The sequence below is a fragment of the Gigantopelta aegis genome, chromosome 8, assembly GCF_016097555.1.
Source record: "Gigantopelta aegis isolate Gae_Host chromosome 8, Gae_host_genome, whole genome shotgun sequence".
Taxonomy (NCBI): domain Eukaryota; kingdom Metazoa; phylum Mollusca; class Gastropoda; order Neomphalida; family Peltospiridae; genus Gigantopelta; species Gigantopelta aegis.
Window position 1 is genome coordinate 2,202,033 of NC_054706.1, and position 26,940 is coordinate 2,228,972.

At 36.3% G+C, this 26,940-nt stretch overlaps 1 protein-coding gene across 2 annotated transcripts in view; it reads left to right on the top strand.

Annotated features, from left to right (window-relative positions):
• Positions 1-5,859: 5,859 nt before the first annotated feature.
• Positions 5,860-26,940, top strand: part of LOC121378459 (nucleolar RNA helicase 2-like) — a 76,783-nt gene continuing 55,702 nt past the window's right edge. For both annotated transcript variants that reach the window (XM_041506633.1, XM_041506634.1), the window contains exons 1-7: positions 5,860-6,016; positions 19,733-19,832; positions 21,424-21,507; positions 21,889-21,908; positions 25,015-25,086; positions 25,462-25,576; positions 26,273-26,458. In XM_041506633.1, the coding sequence (XP_041362567.1) occupies positions 5,972-6,016; positions 19,733-19,832; positions 21,424-21,507; positions 21,889-21,908; positions 25,015-25,086; positions 25,462-25,576; positions 26,273-26,458 (622 nt within the window). In that variant the 5' untranslated portion in view covers positions 5,860-5,971. The remainder of the gene's footprint in view (positions 6,017-19,732; positions 19,833-21,423; positions 21,508-21,888; positions 21,909-25,014; positions 25,087-25,461; positions 25,577-26,272; positions 26,459-26,940) is intronic.

Consider the following 26,940-nt stretch of genomic DNA (forward strand, 5'->3'; position numbering starts at 1 on the left):
GCACTAGCGCAGGGGATAATTAAATCCTTTCTGGCCTCACAAATTGTTCCGTGCCGTTGCTGAGACTCGAACCTATGGCACCGAATCGCTCGCAAATTGCAGACTTGCCACGATATCTTGTGAACTATTGAGGCATGCATAAAAAGGATGCTCTTTAATTCAGCCATATGCATGGGACCTACAAGTTTCGCGGTCGATCCCGCTTACGTGCATGAAACAGTGGGCAGACCTGGCATGTATGTATGTAAGTATGTATGTATGTATGAATGCATGGGCGGATCCAGGAAATATTTTTAGGGGGGGGGACCAAAAAAGAAGGGCACATTGACTCGTCAAAAGGGCACCTTACTACAAGTTTTGATATTTACAATTAATATGAATTCCTACAGTTCTACGTCATAATATACTAGCAATAATGAAGTAAATTGGCGTCACTCGCGTTAGAACCTCAATGGGGCCCCATTGAGACTCAATAACACAGACGGCCTCAGACCACAATTAATTTCGCTATATGTTTCTATATAGCCTTAGTGGCTATAACATTTTTATTAATATCAGCAGGCCCGTGAAGTTTTGTATGTACCTTTGCCTGCATGGGGGACACATACCCTGAAAAGGACAACCCCTGTTGTCCAGCTCTTTCTCCCAGCATATTGGTTTAAACAGACACACCCTCTAAACCAGGCCGGAGTACACCCATTTTACACAAAAAGCACTACTTTTGCATGGGCCGGAATTACCACAAACAAGTCTTCAATGTCAACAAGTTACACATGTTTACAAACTACATGCTATCCCCTGTCACTTCAGTCAAACAGTTGCCACTTCATAGCTGTCTGCCATGAAATAATCACAGTCAAACAGCAGACTACTTGCGCGGTGAAACTTCCGGATTTTCGACAACCAAATGGGAAGATAACTGTAATCTGAGGCCAGACACATATCTGCAAGCTTGCGCATGTACACGAAAATCTTGATTTCATTTATCTACAATATAATTATTGTTTACTTAAAAAAAAAAAAATTCTACAAACAAAAAGGGCACTTGGACATTTTGAGGGCACTTGAACAATTTTGGGGGGGGACGCGTCCCCCTGGCCCCCCCCCCCCTTGGATCCGCCCATGTATGAATGTATGTATGTAGGGGGCGGGACGTAGCCCAGTGGTAAAGAGCTCGCTTGATGCGTGGTCGGTTTGGGATCGATCCCCGTTGGCGGGCCCATTAGGCTGTTTTTCGTTCCAGCCAGTGCACCACGACTGGTATATCAAAGTATGTGGGATGGTGGTACATATGGGGGATCCCTTGCTGCGTTGGAAAATGTGGCGGGTTTCCTCCAATAACTGTGTGTCGGAGATGCCAAATGTTTGACATCCAATAGCCGATGATCAATTAATCAATGTGCCTATGTATTATGCAGGTAGGTAGGTAGGTGTTTGTGTGAATGTGTGTGCGTGTGTGTGTGTGTGTGTGTGTGTGTGTGTGTGTGTGTGTGTGTGTGTGTGTGTGTGTGTGTGTACTTCGTTATTTGTAATAATATCACTAGGTAGTGAAATTATGCATTGGTCATGGGCCATATTTCACTATGCATGCTATCGAAACTATCGATAGTTGAGCAAACAGTTGCAATAGTTATCGATAGCCTAGTTCAATTAACTATCGATGTATTGCTATCGAGGCACTGACTGTCGCAACATATCAATAGTTCGATGTATTGTTACACCACTAGCTTATAAAAAAAATCCCTTGCTACTAATGAAAAACTGTAGCGGGTTTCTCTCTAAGACTACATGTCAAAATTACCAAATGTTTGACATCCAATAGCCGATGGCACTACAGGTTTGTTTATCTAGTTTTACTAGATATTTAGTAAAAGTAAAAAAAAAAGTAAAGTAAAAGTCTTATAGGCTATCAAAATTTAATCATGACAAAGAAATATATATATATATATATATATATATATATATATATATATATATATATATATATATATATATATATATATATATATATACATGTATGTATATATATATATACATATATATATATATATATATATATATATATATATATATATATATATACACACACATATACATACACTACACATACACATGTATATATACATGTATATAGCTTTCCAGGCGGTTCGTCCACTGGACAATTCGTCCACGGACGATTCGTCCACTCACCTCGGACAATTCGTCCACTCGATGACTGCATTTTTTTCAAACATATTAATAGTTATTTCTTTGACATTGTAATCGTTTCTTAACATTATTTTGTGGTATACTATAACCAAAAAAGCAAAATAGAGTTAGAATTCAACATTAATATCCAGTTTTTATTAAAGGGACATTCCTGAGTTTGCGGCAATTTTTAAGATGTTATCAATTAACAGAGGCTTTTCGACGACTGTAATTACATATCAAATATATTTTTCTGCATACAATATTAGTGGCTGTATATTAAACGTGTTTCTGATCGTTCTAATATTTGTACTATGTTAAATTTCATTTTATTTCCTAAAAAAGATTTTTTCGTCCGTGCGAAATTATTTGTACACAAAATCCAGTTTGGGCTTTTTACAAATATTAAGACGACCAGAAACACATTGAATATACAGACACTGATATTCTAAACAAGAAAATATATTTAATATGAAAGTGTAATCGTAGAAATATTTTATTAGTCGGAAACATCTTACAATGCAACAAACTCGGGAATATCCCTTTAACTGTTTTATTCATTGTCATGCGGACGATTCGTCCACGGACGATTCGTCCACTCGCTCGTACATTATCTCGCATGTCACGATGTAGTAAATAGGTAATGCAAGTCTCCGCGTCGGAAGACTTTATTACCCCCCCCCCCCCCCCCATGTCATGTTCTCCTTCAGTGACGTAAATTCTATCCACTTGTCACAAGTCAAGGGTAATCAGAGCAGAATGTGATTTGAAAGTAATTATTTGTAGATTTACTATACTATGTTTATTAGTACACATGTGGTATTTTTAGTTGTACATATGAAGTTTATAGTATAATACTTATTATTAATTATACGGTAATACAGGTTGTACAGTTGAGAGAAATGGAATAGATTAGTCATAGCTTGGATCGTGAAACTAAAGGTTTCTTGGTATGGGATTAATTAGGCAAGGTAGGAATTTGTATTGTTATAGCTTGTAGCAGGAGTGAGTGGATGGTAACTGAAAAGCTGACTGTGTGAATAAAAGAGATGACTTAGTTATTGTTTGGGGGCAGTGTGAATTATTTTTGAGAGAGAACAGTGAACAAGATTTGTGAAAGTTGGACAGAAGTTTGTGAAAGACTGGTGTTTATAGTTCGGGTTAATGCTTAACCGTAAGTAATTAAATACTTGATAATTTTAGTATGTATTGTTATTTTGTGATAGTTATAAAACATAATTGTATTATGTTAAAGTGTAGTAGTATGGTAATGACATATTAATTTTATAAAGATGTGGATAATGAATGTTTAGTATAACTTGTATAATGTGGACATTGAGTAAAGAGATGAAGTTGATTGGTATATAAAGTGTATGGAATAATAAGGTGTTACATCATAGTAATTAAATGTATCTTGGTTACAGCACTGTAAGAGGTATCTGTTCTAGATGGTACAGAAGTAGTGTCTACTGAGAGATGTAGAGATGGCTTGCTTGTGTGGAGATGTATCCAGAGTTATAGAGATGGCTTGCCTGAATGAAGATGTGGCTGAGAGTTGAGCTTGTGGAGGTTTGGTGAATTCGTGGAGGAATGGTACACGAGAGAGTGCAGTGTGGTGGTAATGTGGAAATGAAGTTCCGTATTTATTAGCCATGTTCGGGTAACATAAAAACAACGAATTGTTGTTTTGTAATATTATTATTATACTGTGCAAGTATAATAATGGAGGTGTGGTGAATTCGGAAGGTGAAGAGAAGGATGAGTTGTGCAATTAGTTCATAATTGTATTAGTTAACAACGTGCTCATGTATGTGTTGAAACATTAGCAGTGATAGTTGATAATGGAAGAAAGTGGTATGTGCAATACTGCTTAATTAGAAAAGTGACTGGGTGTTATAAAAGAACTGTTTTAATGAAGATATATGAAGTCATAAGTGGACACTGATATCTTATTTTGAATACATAATATTTTAAATATTACGTGGTGCTATATGTGTGATGTGATACATTGAGTAGTATTTGTGTGTAATTAATATTGAGTAGTGTGGTGATCATCTGTACTAAGATGGTGACTGGTGAAATTTGTTAAATGTGTGATGGAGAGAAAGGTTTGGGTGTGAGGAGTTGTGTTAGTGTGCATTGATGTATGATGAATAGGCCTATGGTTTGAGTAATGATTGAAATGTGTGAGTGTATATGATTATTTATTTGCTGATGTAAATAAATGTAGCAAACTTATATTGGTTTTATGTGTTGTTTCTTTTAGTTATTTAATCACTTGTGACACCACTGTACCCTACCTTTTCATTTCATTTCAACTTATTTTCGTGCTTATATCCAATTAAGGTTCAAACACGCTGTCCTGGGCAAACACCTCAGCTATCTGGGCTGTCTGTCCAGGACAGTGGGTTAGTTGTTAGTTGGTTAGTGGTTAGTGAGAGAGAAGAGGGTGTAGTGGCCTTACACCTACCCATTGAGCCCTTAAGAACTCGCTCTGGGTTGGAGCCGAAAATGGACAGAATTTTGAAAATAGCAATTAGTAAAAGAAATTAGTAGGATTAAAATTAGAAAGAAATAAGTTACAAGCCAAAAATAATTGAATTGACTGCTCGGCCGAATATTTATATAATTTGGAGTATTTTAGAAGGACAGTCCAAAAATAAATAAGAGAAAGAAGAGAGGATCGGACTATTTAATAATATTTAAAAAAAGTAACTTCGACATAAAATTTTGAACGAAGGTCTAAAAGTTTAAAGTCCGATCTTATGGTCCGGGCCGGGGGGGGGGGGGGGGAGAGGGGGGACGAGAGGGGGGGGGACATAAGTTTGAGGTTGGCGGAATTTGGAATACGAGTTTAGTAGTTAGGCCTAGGTCAAAGACCGAAGACCAAAATGTGCTACAAAAATTTAAGTCCAAACAATAAAATTAGATTGCTCGACCGAAAAGGTTTTAAGGTGATTTGAGCAATTTAGATGGGCTGCCAAAATAAACTGCGTCGGACTGTTTACAAAAAACAAACAAAAAAACAACAACAAAAAAACTAAAACAAAACAATAAAATTTTGAACTGCGGCCAAAAAAGTCCTAAAAAAGAAATAAACCTGGACGTTTGAAAAACACAACCGCATTCTGCGCTGTCTCGAGTAAGAATCGTTGTTTTAGACGCGACTTGATTCAACTTGGTGAAACATTTGTCATAATTACTAATGTACACTTAATTGGTACAGAAACCAGACAAGTTGAAATGGAAGGGCTAAAGATTATCTTTATTGGGCATATTGTACTAAAAACATCCTACGACATGTAGCGTGAAAGGCGTATAACCGAATAAATAGAAACGCCAAAGAATTATGTCTGCAGAGCATTGTTACAAAAACATCTACCAAGCGTAATCTAAATGTAATATCATTTATTTTCACCTTTGTAAATTTATGACAGCAAATGAAAATACAGGCTATACACACACACACACGCACACAAATATATATGTGTGTGTGTGTGCGTGTGTGTATACATAGCCTATATTTCCATTTGCGAATCTATCAGGGAAATATTTATTTATTTATTTATTTATTATAATGCGTTAGAGGTGGTGGTGGTGACGCTTTAAATTCACCAATTTTTTTACTTAAATCTATAATACGGCATTCACTGGTTTTTGTATTTAGAGTTATTCCCCTTATACCAGAGGTCGCGATGATCGAACATCCTTTTTAGACTAGCACGTGGAACAGACAGTCTTTCTCCAACTTGTCTTCATTACAAGTTAAAGAAACCACCTAAACATGAGGCTTTCACTGGCAGAATCTGATTCAACTACAGAAGCAAAGGTTTTATTTTAATTTCTGTTTAAAAATAAGTACAAAATCATGTTACCTTGTTTATTTTGATCAGTCATCAACTTCAAGTGAAAATGTTACCGATTACGCAACACCATGACACATGTAAACGGACAGCATGATGTTTGCGACGAGAGGCAATTGTGCCAGGCAAGAGTTTCGAATGCTCCAGCATTCAGGCTTAGGGTTAGTGATAATATTAGCATGCATGCTGGAACGTTCGGAACTCTCGCGATACATGCAGAACCTTTACAAAGTATCGAAAACATATGTCGATCGAAATTGTATGATGGTACGATATGTATTTTAAGGGTTAGTTTAATAGTTATATTAATAGCATGAACCAATGATTTTTTAAAAATTGAAATAGGAAACTCATTGTTTGCATACATTAGCATGAACCAGTGATTTTTAAAAAATTCAAATAGGAAACTCATTGTTTGCATACATAATAGTATGGGTTTTCAGGGCTCACCCTGGATCAAAAATACCTGTAGCCAAAATATTAGCCAAATGGAATTTTTATTAGCCATATTGAAAATGCTTTAGCCAAATTTGTTTTACGCAGTACTGTATACAGTATTTATATATGAATATGAAAATGTATCTTTTTCAGCTAATTGTGTACAAACTGGAATAGGAATAACAAAACCTCAATGGGGGTAGGGGCAGTTAATATATACTACTCAAAAGAATTTAAGGGTCAAAAATTTATAACCAAATAAGTTTCAGAGTGTATTAGATTGATGATGTAAACTACACCAAAAATTTAATTTATTGTTCCATATTTACAAAAAACCACAAATAAACGTCACTGTATACAAGAAAGTCACATGACATGCTGTCAAAGTTGAAGGTTGTCAAACATGGATTTTACACATTAGAACATTCGTTTAATAGTGTGTGAATCCACCCCTGGCGCGAATACACTCGACACATCGTTGCCTCATGCTGTTGATCAGACGTCTGAAGAACTCTTGGGAATGGCCTGCCACTCTGCCATAAGAAGTTGACCCAGATCATGAAGGTTGGCCGGAGGGGCATGGTTATCCCGAACTCTCCTGCCTAATTCGTCCCAGGCGTGCTCTATTGGGGCCAAGTCAGGCGAATATGCTGGCCAATCCATCCTGGCGATACCTTGTTGTCTGAGAAAGTCCGTTACCACCCTGGCGCGATGGGGTCTGGCATTGTCATCCTGCAGAACTGCCCCACCGCCAATCTGCTGAAGGCCTGGGAGAACCAACGGCCGGATAATCTCATTCAGATAGCGGATTCCATTCAGATTGCCATCCACCACATAGAGGGGGGTCCTGTGGTGGATAGAGATGCTGCCACCACCGAACCGGTGACGTTGTCTAACGTTAACGTCAGCGAAGCGCTCCCCAGGACGTCTGTAGACACGAACCCGACCGTCGTTGAACTGGAGACTAAACCTATACTCATCAGTGAACATCACTCGACCCCACTGAACACGTTGCCACCGCAGATGAAGTGTGCACCAGTGACGTCTGGCCGTTCTGTGACGTGGTAGGAGTGGTGGTCGAACAGCCTGGCGACGGCAGCGTAGATTATTGGCTCTCAGACGATTGCGTATGGTTTGATCAGACACTCGATTTCCAGTCGCAGTCCGCAGATTGTCACGTAATCGGCATGCAGTGGTTGTGCGTTGACGTAGAGCCATATTGGTGATGTAGCGGTCCTCTCTATTTGTAGTGCTTCGGGGTCTTCCCGAACGTGGACGATTTCGAACAGAATTCGTTGTTTGGTACCGTTGCCACAGTCGGCCAACGACACTGACTGACACCAAGTCTCAGAGCAACATTTCTTTGCGTATTGCCATCCTGAAGCCAAGCAATAGCCCTTCCTCGATCTTCGATAGTCAGTTGACGTCGTACCATTGTCGAATTTGGAGTGTGCACCGTACAGGAACGCAAGCTCCAATTATACGGAAATTCAGCATTGGGAACATGGAATACACATGCAAAGCGTGCAAATGAAGCGCTTTGTGAAAAAGCAAGTTATGGGCACTTAGCAGACCTTTCGCTTTCGCCCTAATTTACATGCAAATGTAAGCATGTTTTCGCCATTAGAACTAGTCGACAGTGTCAATGACAGTGGATTTTAATTCATTTATTGGTTGCTTAGACCCACTTTCATCAAAATGGAATAATACCATGCGTGACATTATGGTCTAGCTAATATAATTGACATTCAAAAAATAATGTCGAAAATATCGTCTGACCCTTAAATTCTTTTGAGTAGTATATTACTTCGATTTTTCAGCAGGGGTGGGGTTGGGATGGGGTTATGCAATATCTTCAGAGCCAGTACCCCATACACCCACCCCCACTTCTAAGGCCTATGGCATTAAATTAACAAACATACAGAAATATGGGGGTGGGTTGGATGTTTCTTTCTTCCTTTTTTCCAAATACAAATTTGAGAGCTTTTTTTTATATATAGAGCTCATTATTTCTTTAAATAGCAATCTTTATGTTAGTTTGAAGTGACCCATCAATTCCCCACCCCAAACAATTTCATAATTTGTGCCATGTTGTTGCAGTTGATTTCAGCGTCGTGTTAAATGTTTGTTGTGATTTCTGCTTACAAAATACCCCGGCTAAGAATGCCGACTTCATAGTATACTCCATTTATTAAAAAAAAAAAAATAATAATAACTTTAATAAAATAAAAATTTACGGTCTTTTTAAAATCCGTCTAACTTATTAAATGTCACCTCACAGTGTTACAAATTTATATCTAAAATTATCTAACAAATATGATTATTGTAAACTAATTTTATTCAGTGTACATTTAACTGCAATTTGTATAATTTAAATACTGCATGTTCATTTCCGGCGATCGCGATCTGCATGCGTGCTCTCGACCATGGGTACGAAATTAACAAAGACAAAGGAATAAACACAAACTGCAGTTATGTATTCATTGATGCAAATAACTATTGTTTTTCTACAAATTTACATCAAGATTTACTTTTGCGTAATCGTATTGTTTAATGTCCGCAACGATGTCTCTTGTCAGCTGACTGAGACGTGACGTATATTCCACCGAGAGCTGTCCTCAGTTCAGCCAACGAACGTTCTTCCTAACGTTCGCGAACTATTTGATTGGTGTTCGTCGTGTCCATTTGGTTTAACGTGAAGCGCACAAACCAGTCTAGCGAACGTTTTGTTTTCGCTCGGTCTGGCTGAACTCGGCCCTTGAGATAGCCTACATGTCTTTTGGCCCTTAACTGGCATGTGTATTCAAATTGACACGCATTGTCGATCTGTTTTTATTAGCCTACTTTGGTTCAAAGATTTTACAAAATAAAAATAACAAGTTACAGATCTTCCAGACATTGCTGTCATACATGTTGAATGCATGCCGTTAAAATAAGCAAACATTATAAGGCTTATGCTGTATTCTGCATGACACCGTTTCTTGTTACCGGTCACGAGATCGCTATTACGCTAATTGAATATTTGGTAGTATTATTATGTTTGAGGTGTTGAATAGATTATGTAACCGTTTGTTCACATCAGAAGACAGAAATGGCTTAGCCAAAATTTTAGCCACTTGCAAATTTTATTAGCCATTTTTTGTAAAAATTAGCCAATGGCTAATTTGGCTACCGACAGTGCGAGCCCTGGTTTTAGAAGATGAATGCTTTTTGTTTTAATGAAAAAGAGTGAAAAATTCATTTTTAACAAATTTTTGTATACAGCCGGTTGACGGACCGTTAAATATTTTTTTTCATTTTCTGTCCAAAAACATGTATAATGAATGTAACAGGGCAATCATCCAAATAACTGGTGATTATTTAGGTTTTTTTACATGTAATATGACCTAATCTGATTGAAAATGGAAACAAATAATATAAAGCAGAATTAAAATGGTTTTAAGTATCATTTTACAACGATATACGCAAGCATAAAGTCACCATTTTCAGCGAAACAGAGTACTTACGTCTATATCTTTGGTTCCTCCATGTTGATGTTAGTGCATTATGATTATAGAATGCATGTGAAAAATGAACTGGTATGTATAGTTGTGGGCACGTAACTCCGCAAAAACTCCTGTACTGTGTCTGCTATGGATATTACGGGAGTTTTGGCACAGTAACGTGTCCACAACTAGGGTCAGTAATGAGAATAGTCATGTTCATATTCACCCACCAATGTCTGAAAATTATTTTTTGTTTTTTGTTTTCATGAAATACTTTTGCTGGTGACGTGGTGTCTTTTGTGGGACCTCTGAAGCCAGTAATAAATAGATAGACCAATCAAAATCTATCAAATATTTCCTTCAGAGACAGAGAGGGCGTCATTCAGAGATCTCACAAAATACACCATCAGAAATCACCAAACAAAATACTGAACCTGTTGGTAGGACTATGATTTGGAATAATCTTTGTAACGTTTGTTGGACGTTTCCGGGTGCCGATGGAGTAGAGCCGGAGTGGATGTATCATTGTCAACATGGACATGGAAAACATGCATTACAATATTCTGAATGGGTTGGGGAAGTTGACATGATGTTTGTACCTTGATTATAACGTCTCAATAATATATTTTTTAAATAGTATGAAACGGGTGCGAAGTGGTGAGGAGGAAGTTACAAAAAAAATGTTTCAACATTTGCAACAATTTCTACTCAATAATAGAGGTCTATATATACGAGGTATTGATTATATGATATATGTCCCCAAATTACTTGTAATAATCCATGTACAATTGATTGCATTGTCAAGGAATACATGTTTAAACGTTTGTAAACACTGATCAGAGATGGGCGCCGCCATCTTGGATTTCGATCGGAAATTTCCGTTGATTCCCGTGAGCGCTCGGAAATAGTCACATTGGGTTGTTAAACTTCCAAAATCTGTATTTTTTCTGATTTACGCTAATAAAGGTATGGATGGTTTTTCATATTACCAAACCACGATGTAGAAGTACTAGAACACCTCTCCTAACTACATTTTTACCTGAAGCAAACTTTTCACACTGAATTATTTTTAGGCAAATGCGTGCATAATTAAGTGAAAATAGAATGTTCTAGCAGATTAATGTATTAACTTTTCTCATTGGCTATGTTTTCCGTGTCAGAACCTATCAGAAAAGAGCTTTAAGACGGATTTTGTACTCATTAAATGAGACAAATGTGGAGCCAGTTTTTGTGCAGACACAATTCATGCCGTCGCGAGTTATCATTCCTGTTGGTTCATGCCGTCACGCGTTATCGTTCCTGTTGGTTCATGCTAATATTAAGGCTTTAATTTAAGGTGTTAAAGGTTGACCACAGTCAGTCTTCGCACCCATGTTTTGACTTCGTACACAATAAATATAATGTCCAGTGGTAATTTTTTAATGATATATTTGCCAACAGGTACTTTTTATTTATTTCATCTTTTAAAATTAACAAAGTCGCAGATCATTCCTAGTATTAACCTTAAAAAACAGATAACGAGTTTAGTTAATTTACAAACCAGTTAACAGGGGCCAATTTCAGGGCTTGAAACTCGCCAAAACATACGATGACCCCAAAACAAATATCTGGGCCATTAAAAGTTTATTTTCAGTGGCCCAAACTTGATTTAGGTAGCCCAAACATGAAATATTCGTATTTCAGGTTTTAAGCAAAATATGTAAGTAAGCATATATGAAGTGTGCTTCAATAAAATAATATTGATATGAAGAACCACTTCTAGATCTATAGCAAAGATACCAACATACATGATATTAAAATAAATAATTAAAAGAAAACACTGACTTGAGCAAATTATTTACTTATTTTGTTCAATTTTACAAAATGTCTGAACATAATCATTTTTTGTTTACATCATCAAGGCAAGATTGCATGGCATAACTCGTTTCCCAGGAGTAGCTCAGGTATATAAAAAAAAATGTACAACCAACTGGGCTACATAATTGTTGATAACGTGTTAGCGAAGTGTCATTCACCTGTTCAGTGTTTAATATACATATTTGTAAGAAATAGATACAAACGAAGGTGGGGTTATGGTTCATTTGCTCTAGACAGAACTGAAAAACAAAGTAAACTTCAGTGGCATGCTTGCTTGTTTTCTTTGCTTCTTGCTGTGCGTTTAAGAAAATTCCACCCGGCAGAGGCCATCATGATCATGATTTTACTCCGAAAATGGTAACAATTAATTTCTTTAGTCAATTCAATAGGCTTCAAATTAACTGGCCAATTAAAAAACTACGAAGCAGATAACAAAAACTAAGACGGCATTCAAGAATGTTCGGATTTGATCGCGTACTCGGCCGAGATGTTTTGAATGGTTACCATCTGGATCAGAAGGTCTTTGTCGTTTAAAGACTGCACCTTACTGCATTCGGTTTACAACATGTTTATAATATAAATGAATGTTCGCAAATTATGGTAAGCCAATATGTTCAGTTTTGCGAACCACAAGCAAGATTTTAATGTGAAATAAATGCATGTCATACAATTATTAATAGTGCCTCATATAGAAATAAGATCACCATTAAATTTTTAATTATTTAAGTCGCCCAAACGGAGCATTCGTCGCATTTGGTGACCTGGCCACAAGCCGTTTCAAGCTCTGAATTTTACAAAACAACATAAGTTTACGTCTGCAACTAACAGTTATACCGGGCATACATTTGTAATAGTTTGGCATCGATTTCAGTTTTCACGAAGAAAATTGCATCGTTACAGAACATGGAGCATTATAAGGATGAAATGAAATATGTGTACTTCTAACTATATTTGTTGCCTGTAACTAATACGAATTGTGGTTTAGTTGTAGTTTTACGTTATAAGGATGAAATGAAATATGTGTACTTCTAACTATATTTGTTGCCTGTAACTAATAAGAATTGTTGTTTAGTTGTAGTTTTACGTTATTAGGATGAAATGAAATATGTGTACTTCTAACTATATTTGTTGCCTGTAACTAATAAGAATTGTTGTTTAGTTGTAGTTTTACGTTATAAGGATGAAATGAAATATGTGTACTTCTAACTATATTTGTTGCCTGTAACTAATACGAATTGTGGTTTAGTTGTAGTTTTACGTTATAAGGATGAAATGAAATATGTGTACTTCTAACTATATTTGTTGCCTGTAACTAATACGAATTGTGGTTTAGTTGTAGTTTTACGTTATTAGGATGAAATGAAATATGTGTACTTCTAACTATATTTGTTGCCTGTAACTAATACGAATTGTGGTTTAGTTTGTAGTTTTACGTTATAAGGATGAAATGAAATATGTGTACTTCTAACTATATTTGTTGCCTGTAACTAATACGAATTGTGGTTTAGTTGTAGTTTTACGTTATAAGGATGAAATGAAATATGTGTACTTCTAACTATATTTGTTGCCTGTAACTAATACGAATTGTGGTTTAGTTGTAGTTTTACGTTATTAGGATGAAATGAAATATGTGTACTTCTAACTATATTTGTTGCCTGTAACTAATACGAATTGTGGTTTAGTTGTAGTTTTACGTTATAAGGATGAAATGAAATATGTGTACTTCTAACTATATTTGTTGCCTGTAACTAATACGAATTGTGGTTTAGTTGTAGTTTTACGTTATTAGGATGAAATGAAATATGTGTACTTCTAACTATATTTGTTGCCTGTAACTAATACGAATTGTGGTTTAGTTGTAGTTTTACGTTATTAGGATGAAATGAAATATGTGTACTTCTAACTATATTTGTTGCCTGTAACTAATACGAATTGTGGTTTAGTTGTAGTTTTACGTTATAAGGATGAAATGAAATATGTGTACTTCTAACTATATTTGTTGCCTGTAACTAATAAGAATTGTGGTTTAGTTGTAGTTTTACGTTTACGTGCAAAACTAGGCTTACAACAGGGTGTGCACTTTACAGTCGCCCGATCGCCCATGTCAAGTCAAAACCTTATCACATGTCGCCCGCCTGGCGACCGAAAATTACCACATATTATATTATATATCAAAATGAAAATAACTAGTTATTATTTTATTTATTGTTTTCAGCTGGTTTCCTATTAGTATATGCGTAACCAAACTCATATAGGACACAATATCGACCACTTCCCCAATCTATCGAACAGTCTCAAACCATTTGGCCATAAAAGCACCATATTCATTCCAAAACCGAGCCTTGGTAAAACATTCCTCATGTTTGATTGTGTGTGTCCCGTGACAACATAATAATTATAATTTAATTACAACAGTTTGTAATAAAACTAAAACAAGTTCTGTTTCCTTGTTTTGTGGTGTTATTATTGTTTGTATGATATGATAACATGGTTTTAAAATACAATTTAAGTAAGATAAAAAAAAATTAACGAAATTCGGTCGCGGGCCATTCAAAAGTTGTACGGGCAAGTCAAAGTGTTGCTATGAGTGGCCCGATTGGCCAGTCAAAAAAAATCCCAAGTGCATAAACCTGTTACAGTGTTTAATGGAATTGGACCCTGTCACACATTTGGATAAAGTTACGACTGAGTGAAACGAGAGTGACATTGAAATGGTGAAATACCCTTTAACCTTTAGACTACTGAATTAATTTTTGACAAAAACCATGTTGAGTAGGTACAAGTTTATAATTTTGACTCGAATATATTCACGCACATGTTTTATAAATTCATAAAATAAAGTTCATATTTGAATTGGTAAGTATTATTTTTGTAAAGTATGATTTCTGTTATCAAAAACGGTTCTTACAGGTGTATACTACCAAATCAAATCCCATAGACGACAAAAGTAACATATGTGGCTAAAACTCCTACCTGCAGCGTATCAATCGACAATCGCCACGGATATAAATACTACCACCCCTCGCACTTAAAGTGAATCAGAAAAAATTGGGGATAGCGTCTATGACTACCCTAGTTCCGCACAAAATTCGAGTACTTTTTTTCACAGGTACCCCATACACGTTTCAAGCACACGGCTACTTGACGCATTGGTACTAGATGAAATAAAATTGCATATTTGTTTTACCCAGATGAAACTATTATTTTTTATAACCAATCACAGGACTTGTGGTGTTCAGGTCTCTATCAAAAGTTGGGTGCACCTCCAACTTTAACACGGCCAGAAGTTATTTGGTTTAGTACTACCTTAATATTGAAAAATATGCCTTAGTGTTTAAAAACTAGGGTATGTCACTTTAATATAATTAGTCCAAAAAATTATAACATCACACCTAATTACGGGCATTTGTGGCTGGCTGTCCACTATTTATGTCCATTAATCCTGATAAGTGGTTTTCTAACCAGATTTAAAAAAACAACACAAACTACGATTCATATCCCAATATTTGGGGATTTTCGTTGTTGGATAAACTATGAAATGTATCATCAAATTAGCTGTTAGACTGGAACTACTGTTTTTCAGATGCACATGGGTTTTTAAAAATATGAAAAATTAATTTTGTGATATTAAAAATGACCAGAAACATTTCGGATGTACAGAAATTGATAATCTAAACAACAAAATGTTACTAATGTCTGATTTCAGTTATCAAATAGTGAAAAATATGTCTTAGTGTTTAAAAACTAGGGTCCATCACTTTACACAATTTTGTCCAGAATTATGAAACAGTATTCAAAATAAGCACTTGTCCATTTGTCTTGACTAGTGAAAATCTGCTCGGACAAGCAAAACCTACCTCAATGGTTGTCCAGTGGACAAGTAAAGATGTTAAATGAAGTTTAATTTTGAGAAATCAAAAATACAGTCCTTGTACTTTAATAAAACAAAATATTTATTTGGACAAGTGAAAGTGTTGCTGGACAAGTGAAAAATTCTGCTTATTTCTATCTCGGTAAAAAATAAAAACATACCAACCTAGTGTTATCTTCTCATTCAGGGGACAATATTTCGAAATCTGAGGGAACCGGAAGTCGGTTCACGTGGTTTTACCTAGGTAACCAATTGTTCGGTTACATGAATAATATTTGCGAAACCCGTGGGTTACCCGATCGGTTACCTCAAAATTACGTTGAAATTATATTTTAAATACATAGTTTTTAGCTGAAACATAAAGTTAAAACAAATACAAAAGAAAACATTTTACAAATAAAAATGTTTTTAATGCTTGCTAAAGTTAACAATATTATAAAAGAACTGAATATCAGCCCCATTACTGAAACAAAATACAGGGGCGTAGCCAGAAGTTTTCTCAGCATTACGCACGCCAAAGGCCTTTCCCTGTGAAAATGTTGAAAATCAGGACGCTTCTGAGCCTTTACGGAGGCATTTTTTAAAATTATTTTTTTGTAATCTTTTTTAGAGTCAATTTTAAGAGGATATTTTAGAGAACAGTTACAGACAGCCTCGACCTATTCCCGGATTTAGTTTTTACATAACGCACATGCGTACTGTGCGTAACGGGCGCTACGCCTTTGAAATATATACATAATCATTCAGTGTTTCTGCCAGAAAAAAATGTTTGGGTATGGCGCTATGGAATTGAATGCAACCACATGCATGGGGTATGGGGGGCCTCTCCCAGAGAGAAAATGGGTTATGTTTAGGGTTAGGGTTGAGGAAATCATACAGTAATGATAAGAGAAATTAATTTTGTCAAAATATTACCTTAAAAAAATAAAATATGCCACAAAAATTTGGGTATGGCGCCATACCCGTTTTACCCTCTTGCAGAAACCCTGTCATTTGGAGGGAATCCTTTTTGTGTTTTGTGTTGGCTATGCTACTTTCACTTTATCGATGGTACAAATGTTTGGGTTTTTTAAAGCTCATTATGCGATGTTTTTCAATTTTTGTGACACTTTTGGATTCCTGTTTACGTTAAAGGAGGGGACAATTAAGGCATTTGGCCTGGTATGAATATTCAACGATATATAATGCACATTATTGTTTAATATCAACAAGTATAATCTTATAGTTAATTAATAAAACGGTTAAATGTGACGGCTATTATATATAACGGGCGCAGCCATTTTGTACCATCCCAGTGAATAAGCCCTCTGGCGAGCTGGTGGTTACGTAATACCTAACGTGTCAACGTCAGGAATTAGTCTTCAAAATGAAGAAACAAAACATACCTGATTTTTGCAGATGCATCGTAATGTTCTGTAATTATACCCATCCTAGTAAGCCAATACCACTCTAAGAAGAAATAGGAAGCGGGGTCGGCCCCTACTACTCCTTTTCTAGACTTTACCTTGCTTTATAGTGATACCATCTCGTATCCTCCGGAGTCGGGCCCGTCCGCACCACTATACATGACGACTGGACTATACCCTTGTCTGATACTTTCTCTCGTTCAGACGGATCCGGCTTCTCAAGATCTGTATTTCAGCACAGCACTACACCTTCAACGTCTATTGACTGTCAATCTAGGGGTTTTCTTGACGGATGCAACCCATCTCGTCCCTTTAAGCTGTGCACCCAAACACTCTTAACGAGGCCACTCGCGTGGACATATCGATCGGACTTTAAACTTTTAGATTTGCGTTCAAAATTTTATGCCGAAATTACTTCTTTTTTTTTATATTAAATAGTCCGATCCTCTCTTCTTTCTCTTATTTAATTTTGGACTGTCCTTCTAAAATGCTCCAAATTATATAAATGTTCGGCCGAGCAGTCAATTCTTTTTTTGTTTGGCTTGTAACCTTTTTATTTTTTTTATTTATTCTATTAACTTTTTTACTAATTGCTATTTTCTAAATTCTGCCCATTTTCAAACTAGTTATCACCATCACCAATTATATATTATTTTTCAATACAAAATAAACCACCATTGTCAAAGTGTTGAAATAATTGTATTATGTTTCGTACATAAATTAACCCACGTACTGAAACAATAATCGGAGTGTTTTCTTGGTTAATTGGTCTTTTCTTTTCGTGGCCTTTCTGTGGTTCCTGATTGGCAGGTGTATATTCAGACAGTGTCTAGACAAAGTAAAAAGACATGCCTCTTTTACGAAGATCACAGGGTATTGTGTGATAACAGCACGGATACACCTCAAATCGTAATGGACATTACCAACCGCCCTGCTTTATTACTGTAAGTAAAATGTAAAACCCTTGATTAAGTAGACTTTCCCATCTAAAATCACAAAACGGACCAATTACGTCGTCACAGAGAAAAGAAAAGTATCACTTGGTTATCGTGAGTGGTAGTCTTTGCTCGAACGTGACCTACCAATAGGCTAACTCCATTTCGTTCTATTGATGTAACCTGAAATATATTTATTTAAATAGTTTATTATACTATCAAGTCATTTATGTTGTTTTACAAGTCAGGTTGATGAAAGCGAAGCGCCTTGTCGTAAATTAGAGCGTTTGTTTACACTGTGCATAGAGAAGATGGACGGAGCTGACGTCACTTCGCCCCAAGCTATTTCACCGGACGTCACAAAAACGAAACAAAATGGCTGTCCCCAGTTAGCAGGAATAATCATGGGTTTTTTTATTAACTCTAAAATTATGCGTTTTTCATTTGTTAAAGTGTCAGTATGTGTTGGTGGTCCGGGTATGCATCTTTCCAACACATACGGCTCTTGTTTGAGTTGACTCTACCTTTAAAACTGTTTTTAACATATGCAAAATTATAGCCAATCCAATATTATATCTACATATATACCTTTAAGAGATAAAATAGCAGTAGATAATTTAGCCGTCCCTACCGGTCTGAGCACATTTCTTTAAACTTTTTTAAAACTGTTGCAATATAATGTTGTTTACTGGTTTGCTGCGCATCAAGTATCTAAAATTCAGCCTAAAACATCTGGCGGAATACTAGTACTAGTAGTAGTACGATTGGATGAATAAACATCCCCTAATCATGAAGTTTTAATTTCTGAACGTTTACAGGTCATGACGTAACCAATTTGCGGTTCGCGTAAATTTAATTTTGCGTAACCGACACGCAAACAGAACGGCGGTTCGCGTGAAATATGGTGCCCTGTCATTATAGAATTTTGAAACTTATTAAGAATGCTGGAAAGTTTCCAATGCAGAATTACTGTTTTATTCTTTTATTAGAACATTACTTTAATGTATTGGACTATGGATTTGAATTGAAATTACGGTGAGATGTGTTATATTTATTGTGTACAAAGCAAAAAAAAGTGCAAAATGTGACCTTGAGACGTATCATGGCGTCATGCATTATTCATATTCAATTCCAAAATGTGACTGTCGGTGACCTTGAGACGTATCATGGCGTCATGCGTTATTCATATTCAATTCCAAAATGTGACTGTCGGTGACCTTGAGACGTATCATGGCGTCATGCATTATTCATATTCAATTCCAAAATGTGACTGTCGGTGACCTTGAGACGTATCATGGCGTCATGCATTATTCATATTCAATTCCAAAATCTGACTGTCGGTGACCTTGAGACGTATCATGGCGTCATGCATTATTCATATTCAATTCCAAAATGTGACTGTCGGTGACCGTGAGACGTATCATGGCGTCATGCATTATTCATATTCAATTCCAAAATGTGACTGTCGGTGACCTTGAGACATATCATAGCGTCATGCATTATTCATATTCAATTCCAAAACCAGTCGTCCATAACGTTTATCAAACTCATGTTCTCTTCTCTTTTTTTTTCTTCTTTTTTTAACCCTATGACCATCAGTAACTTTTTATAGTGTTAGTATATATGTACATTTGTTTATGTTACGCTATATTGCCAATGTTATCCAATAAAAAGTTGTAATTTGTTGCAGAGTGCAACACAGGATAATGATGACGCATTGGAAAAAGAGAAAGATGCTGGGGCTTTTGAAAACTTCGATCTCTCCAAGGAAACTGTGAAGAAATTAAAAAGTTAGTAACTTTGGTTTGAAGGACTAGGCTGCCGTGTGTTTTCCTGTAGGCTGCCGTGTGTTTTCCTGTAGGCTGCCGTGTGTTTTCCTGTAGGCTGTTGGCTAGTTTTGGTGTGAGACGTAGCCCAGGGGTAAAGTGTTCATCTCATGAGGATTTGCAGGGTTCTTACGCATCGTGGAAATCTGGGAATGTCCTTGAATGTCTTGGAAAAAGCGTTATTGTGTCCTGGAAATTTTGGCCAAAAATATGGTGGTTTATGTTTTTTCACATCTTTACTTTTGTTGTTCTCATAACCTGTCTAAATTCAGACAACAATTTGTTATAAAACCAATCATTGATTAAACATTTTATGTCCTTGAATTTTAAGGGTTTTTTTTAAGTGTAAGAAGCCTGATTTGGTTACAGATCAATCCTTGTCAGTCAGCCCATCAGACTATTTCTCATTTAGCCAGTGCTCCAAGTAACTAATGTAACAAAGGCTATGGTGTGTGCTACTCTTTGTCTGGGATGGTGTATGTATAAAAGATTCCTTGCTACTAATTGAAAAGGGGAGCCTTCTGAGTGGTGACAGTAGGTTTTCTCTTATCTTTGTGTTCATTAATCATATGTCCAATGACATATCGCCATAATTAATGGGTTGAGTGCATCATTATCAAAGACCGGCGTTGTGGTTAGGCCATCGGTCTACAGGCTGGTAGGTACTGGGTTCGGATCCCAGTCGAGGCATGGGAGTTTTAATCCAGATACCGACTCCAAACCCTGAGTGAGTGCTCTGCAAGGCTCAATGGGTGGGTGTAAACCACTTGCACCGACCAGTGATCCATAACTGGTTCAACAAAGGCCATGGTTTGTGCTATCTTTGCTGCAAATCGGAAAGAGTAGCCCATGTAGTGGCGACAGCGGGTTTCCTCTCAAAATCTGTGTGGTCCTTAACCATATGTCTGACGCCATATAACCGTAAATAAAATGTGTTGAGGGCGTCGTTAAATAAAACATTTCTTTCTTTCTTTCATTATCAAAGTTTATTATTTCTTTATTTTGCTGTTGGATGGGGCTGGCTATGAGTAGTGGGGATGAATTACTTTAATAGCATGCAACCTGAAAACAAACGGCCATCTACATTGCAGCCTGATCACCCTGGTTCTGACCTCCACACAGGCCTAGAATAAACTTTTAAATACTTTTTATTTGAAACTTAACAACATCATGTTTCATTGTTTGACTGACAAAAACTATATTTCGGCTACACAGTAAAACATACAATATAGGATACATAATTGTGTAATAATATTTTCATACAATATTAAACACTTTTTTTTTTGGAACATAATAACTGCATTACTTTTAAATGAGCAATAGATGCATATGCATTTTATATAAACTGGTCTTGTTTCAGTGTTGAAAACAGTTGTTTCAGTATTAGATACAACACATATAAAACCTCTGTCATTGTATTGAATTTACTTAGACAATTAGATTTAACTTACATTTATTGTGGTTTCTCGCCTGGCACCATTTCAGATGTGTGGTCTTCAGCTCGCCTTGATTTTGCTTACATGATAAAGATTCTATTGAGTTTTTTCTCTTTCAGAACGATCAATCACCCATTTGTTCCCGATCCAGGCGAAGACATTCAATGCTATTTTAGAAGGCCAAGATGTCATCGCTAGAGCTCGTGAGTACTAGTAGTTTGGTACCATGAACTTGTCACTGAAAATAATTAGCAATGCTAAACATAGGAGTCGTTTATTTAATGAAAAAATAAACGAAAAATCTAATATAATTTGTCTTTGCTGTTTTAGTTTTGGTGAATGTTTTGTTTAAGTTGTAGTGTTATGTCTGCAAATCAAACATGACTTGCAGATCCATTGGGCTTTCCTAAATATTCCTATTACAATATTAATACATCTAGAAATAGAAACTTATTTTGTTTGTTAACAACAATATTTGTTTATTTTATTTTTTAATTGTTGTAGCTTCAAAATATATTTTTAAATAAATGGTCTAAGCTTGTTATTGTTACATAGATACTGAAAATGCAATTTTCTTATTTCAGGTACTGGAACGGGTAAAACTGTGAGTATATTTGGCCAACCACGTACTAGTTATCTAAACGTTAGAAAAGATTGATACAAGTCAAATCTTATTTTTCTTGTTCACCTGTCTTCATTACTATGTTTTCTCGTTCCATCCAGTGCACCACAATTGGTCAAAGGCCGTGGTATGTTCTTTCCTGTCTGGGGAGAAAATGTATCGGGTTTCCTCTTAACTAAAGTCAGAAATACCAAATGTTTGACATCCAATAGCTGATAGCATATAAAAGATCCCTAGATGCTAATTGAAAAGAGTAGCCCATGGAGTGGTGATAGCAGGTTTCCTCTCTCAATATCTCTGTGGTCCTTAACCACATCTCCGACGCCATTTAACCATAAATAAAATCTGTTGAGTGTGTCATTAAATAAAACATTTCCTTCCTTCCAATAGCTGATGATTAATTAATCAATTTGCTCTAGTGGTGTAGTTAAACAGAACAAACTATTTTGCATTCTAGTTAGTTAAACAGAACAAACTATTTTCCATTAGTATGATCGTTGTCTTTTCACCTATGATCAGTCACATGTGAATCATGTTAGTTTCAGGGTCCGTAAGGGTCGTGAAAATCCTCGAAAGTCGCTGAATTTGCACATGCTATTTTGCACTCCTGGAAAGTCGTAGAATTTTGAATAGAGTCAAAGGAAATCAGGCACTCTCCGCATTCGCACATTGTTTTAGCAAAACGGACAAAGTTTAAGTTGGTGAAATAAATCCATGTAATAATTGATATTTTGATAGATATTAATTATGATTCTACAGTTTTAAAAGTTTATTGGATAATTTGGTGAAATATTTCTCTCACCCAGAGCTAGCCCAGGAAGTTTGTAAAAATTAAACATAGTTGAAACCCCCACCCCCCCATTTAAAATAACAGTTCACTTCAAAACATGGTTTATATTATGTTGATTATTGCAAAATAATTGAAAATCCCAGACATCAGAAGAAGTCATTGAGGTTACCAGAACGTTACACATGTCAAGACATTTGGTGCTTTCTTCTCCATAAAATTGTATTTAAACAATTACTACAACCTTAACTTTTCATCAAAGGACATTTGGAAAATGCCATGGAATTGCAGGGATCATGCTACCCATAGACAAACGCTATTTTTTTATACAAAATGGCTACATCATTTAGTAGTTGATTAAAGAAATTGTTTAAATTAACATTTTTCAATAATTCTCTAGAAAATACAGGGCTAGCTCTGAGTGAGCAAAATGTTTTACCAAACTATCTATTAAACTTCAAAAATTGCACACATCCAATTATTTTTAAAAATAAAATATCCAGTATTTTTTTCACCAGATTAAAATAAAATTTGCAAATTGTTTTTAAAATTTGCAAATTGTTTTTAAATTTTGCAATTGGTGAATTTGGAGAGTGTCACAGCTAGCTCTGAAATGGCCCACCAGGGGTGCAGAAATCAAACAGACTGATAGACCGTCGGACGGGTAGTTTGCAGTTTTTTAAACTCATTTGGCGAACAGGCGAGTAGTTTGTGCACCCCTATCCACATATCAAAAATTGTCTTAAACATTGTCTGAATTGGTTGCAAGCAAAGTGTTTGAGGCCTGAACAGCCAGCAGTGTCTGGTTGTTGATAGCAAATACACCCAGCAGTGTTTGGTCGTTGATAGTAAGTACACAAGTACACCCGGCAGTGTTTGTTCGTTGATAGTAAGTACACCTGGCAGTGTTTGGTCGTTGATAGTAAGTACACCCGGCAGTGTTTGGTCGTTGATAGTAAGTACACCCAGCAGTGTTTGGTTGTTGATAGTAAGTACACCCAGCAGTGTTTGGTCGTTGATAGTAAGTACACAAGTACACCCGGCAGTGTTTGTTCGTTGATAGTAAGTACACCTGGCAGTGCTTGGTCGTTGATAGTAAGTACACCCAGCAGTGTTTGGTCGTTGATAGTAAGTACACAAGTACACCCGGCAGTGTTTGTTCGTTGATAGTAAGTACACCTGGCAGTGTTTGGTCGTTGATAGTAAGTACACCTGGCAGTGTTTGGTCGTTGATAGTAAGTACACCCAGCAGTGTTTGGTGGTTGATGGCAAGTACAGCCGGCAGTGTTTGGTCGTTGATGGTAAGTACACCCGGCAGTGTTTGGTCGTTGATAGTAAGTACACCCGGCAGTGTTTGGTCGTTGATAGTAAGTACACCCGGCAGTGTTTGGTCGTTGATAGTAAGTACACCCGGCAGTGTTTGGTCGTTGATAGTAAGTACACCCGGCAGTGTTTGGTCGTTGATAGTAAGTACAGCCAGCAGTGTGGTCGTTGATAGTAAGTACAGGGTATGTTGATAATAAGGTAGCAGGGTATGTTGATAGTAAGGTAGCAGGGTAGAGGTCAGGTCGTTGATAGTAAGGTAGCAGGGTATGTTGATAGTACGGTAGCAGGGAACTGGAAAATAGTTTTAGCCAATTTTCACATATATGTAAAATATTTCCTTGAAAATTATTCAAAAGTGGCTAATTTAAAGTGAAATGTATAGGTTGAATGTACTTGTTTTTTTCTGAATGACCAACAGAGATAATAAATGTCAGTTCTACATTGTTGGTTACTGTTGGGGTGAATGCCTTGTGAGATCTAAAGTCGCCTGCCTGTCTTGTTTGTGATCTGTGGGTGCTAATGGTCTCGCACATAAATCTTCATCACTCTGCTCCAGTCATCAGCTTGTTGGTGAATGGATACCGCGTCTTGGTACAAATATGGATTATCACAGGAGTGGAAGTGCCATATGAGATTTATTAAATGTGTTTGGGAATTATTCCCTTGATGCGAGCGTGCAGTACAGGGAACATTTTGTTTTTAAAATCTTGATTAGTGAAATGTCTACAGTCCATTGAAAATTTAATTAGCAGTTACTGTTTAATGTTTTAAAATTGTGTAGCAATCTCTGAAACTTGCATAGCGATTCATGAAGTAATACTGAATTAAATGTTCTCTGCCCAGTATAAACCGATTCCCAAGCGAGATACATACATTTTGTATGGCAAATGTGATTATTTATTTATTATCCACAAACAGTGGTTTTGAGCAGTAATCGGCATTAGGTGTATTTGAATCAATGTGTTTTTATTTCAGTTGTCATTTGCACTACCTCTTGTGGAAAAGCTGAACAAAAAGTTGGACCAAAAACAAGGCAGATATCCAAAGGTAGGCATTTAAAATAGGTTTTGAAATCAATACTTACGGTTATAATAACTGTTAGCTTTACAGTAACCCGTGGATCAGATTGACACGGTAATTGTGAACTTTATTTTGTGTATTATTGAGACAAAATGAAATTGGTTGGACATTTTCAAACTAGTAAATATTACTGGCCCATCTTACGGGTAAATGAAAATCATTTTACTATTTTAAAAGGTGTCTGTATCCCTGTACATTTTTAATATCCCGACGATTGGATAATGGTGGTTGTATTTGGCACTACTAACAGATTCTAAATAATGTGCACCTATAATTGGTGTAACGCTTGTTTATGTTCTTATTAGTATTGCCCGTTGTTATATCTCTGTTGGTGTATTACAGGTTCTCGTAATGGCACCAACTCGGGAACTGGCGAGGCAGGTTGCAGAAGATTTCAAGTCTGTTTCTAAACTCGACGTGCTAGTTATATACGGTGGAACTCCATATGGACCTCAAGGTGTGTGCTGGTATTTGGTTGGTTTCAAAATGATACATTCCTCCTCCTCGAGGAAGGGATATGTTCCAATTTGTCTTTTCTGGTACCAACAAGTGCCCAGTAACTGGTATATCAAGTGATCCCTTGTTGCGAATGGAACAGTGTATCAAGTTTTCTCTGAAGTCTGTATGTAAGAAATACTAAACATTTTATACAAAGTGGCTTTTTCTGGTACCAACAAGTGCCCAGTAACTGGTATATCAAGAGATCCCTTGTTGCAAATGGAACAGTGTATCAAATTTTCTCTGAAGTCTGTATGTAAGAAATACTAAAACATTTGTATACAAAGTGGCTACAATCAGGCTCACGCTGGTACCAATTTTGGTTTAGTCTGTTTCCAAATACAGTATTTTCTTAAAAATTATTAAAATGTGGTTAAATTAAGCACTTCAGTTTTCTTCTTCTGTTTTTTTTAGACATACACCGAAAATTGGCTAAATCAAAATTCTTTTCAGTGCGACCCTGTAACTGTTTATGAATCTTTATTTCATTTTATGTTTTGGAAATGTGTCAGAATTTCTAGATACATAAAGATCACTACATTTCCTAACAACAATAAAATTTTAGAACTTATTAAAATAATGAAATGTATTATTTAAGAATAAATTGTGTGTTTATTTCAAATTGTGTGTTTATTTCATGCAATGCAATTTTCAGAATCGGCCTTGCTGAATGGAGTAGACATCGTCGTGGGGACGCCGGGGCGAATCCTCGACCACGTACAGAAGGAGAACCTCGTTCTGAAGAAGATCAAACATGTTGTATTGGACGAGGTTGATCAGATGCTGGATATGGGCTTTGCCGACACCGTGCAAGACATCCTCAGAGGAGCGTATGAACGAGGTGAGTTGAAAGTCCAGCGCAGTGACCCAGGCGTGCCGGTGTTGATATTTCTATTGATTTGACTTTTAAAAACCCAAGTCTTAACAAGTGCTAGGACTTGGCTTCCTTAACATGCCGTAAACAACATGGACAGAAGCATGAATGTAATTATGATTTTAGTAGCTTGTGATTAAAGTTACTAACAATGTCCTGGGGTGTCAGCCTAAATATACGTCTTTCTTTTTTTTTTCAGTTGGGAGTTGTGGGTATATAATTTTGTACTGTTAAAGATTATTTAAAGAAAAATTAATTATTTTCTAGTAAATTTTATAAGTGAGCTTGTTTTGCTTGTGTCAGTGACATTAAATTTTGTTTGGTTTAGGAGACGTCGTCATATAAGGGGATCACTTCAGGTTCCCATCAATCTGTGGATACTAGTTTAAAGAAGAGTAGTTGTTATCTCCCATTAGCTTGGGAGATTTTGGGGTGTTTTTAAAGTACTA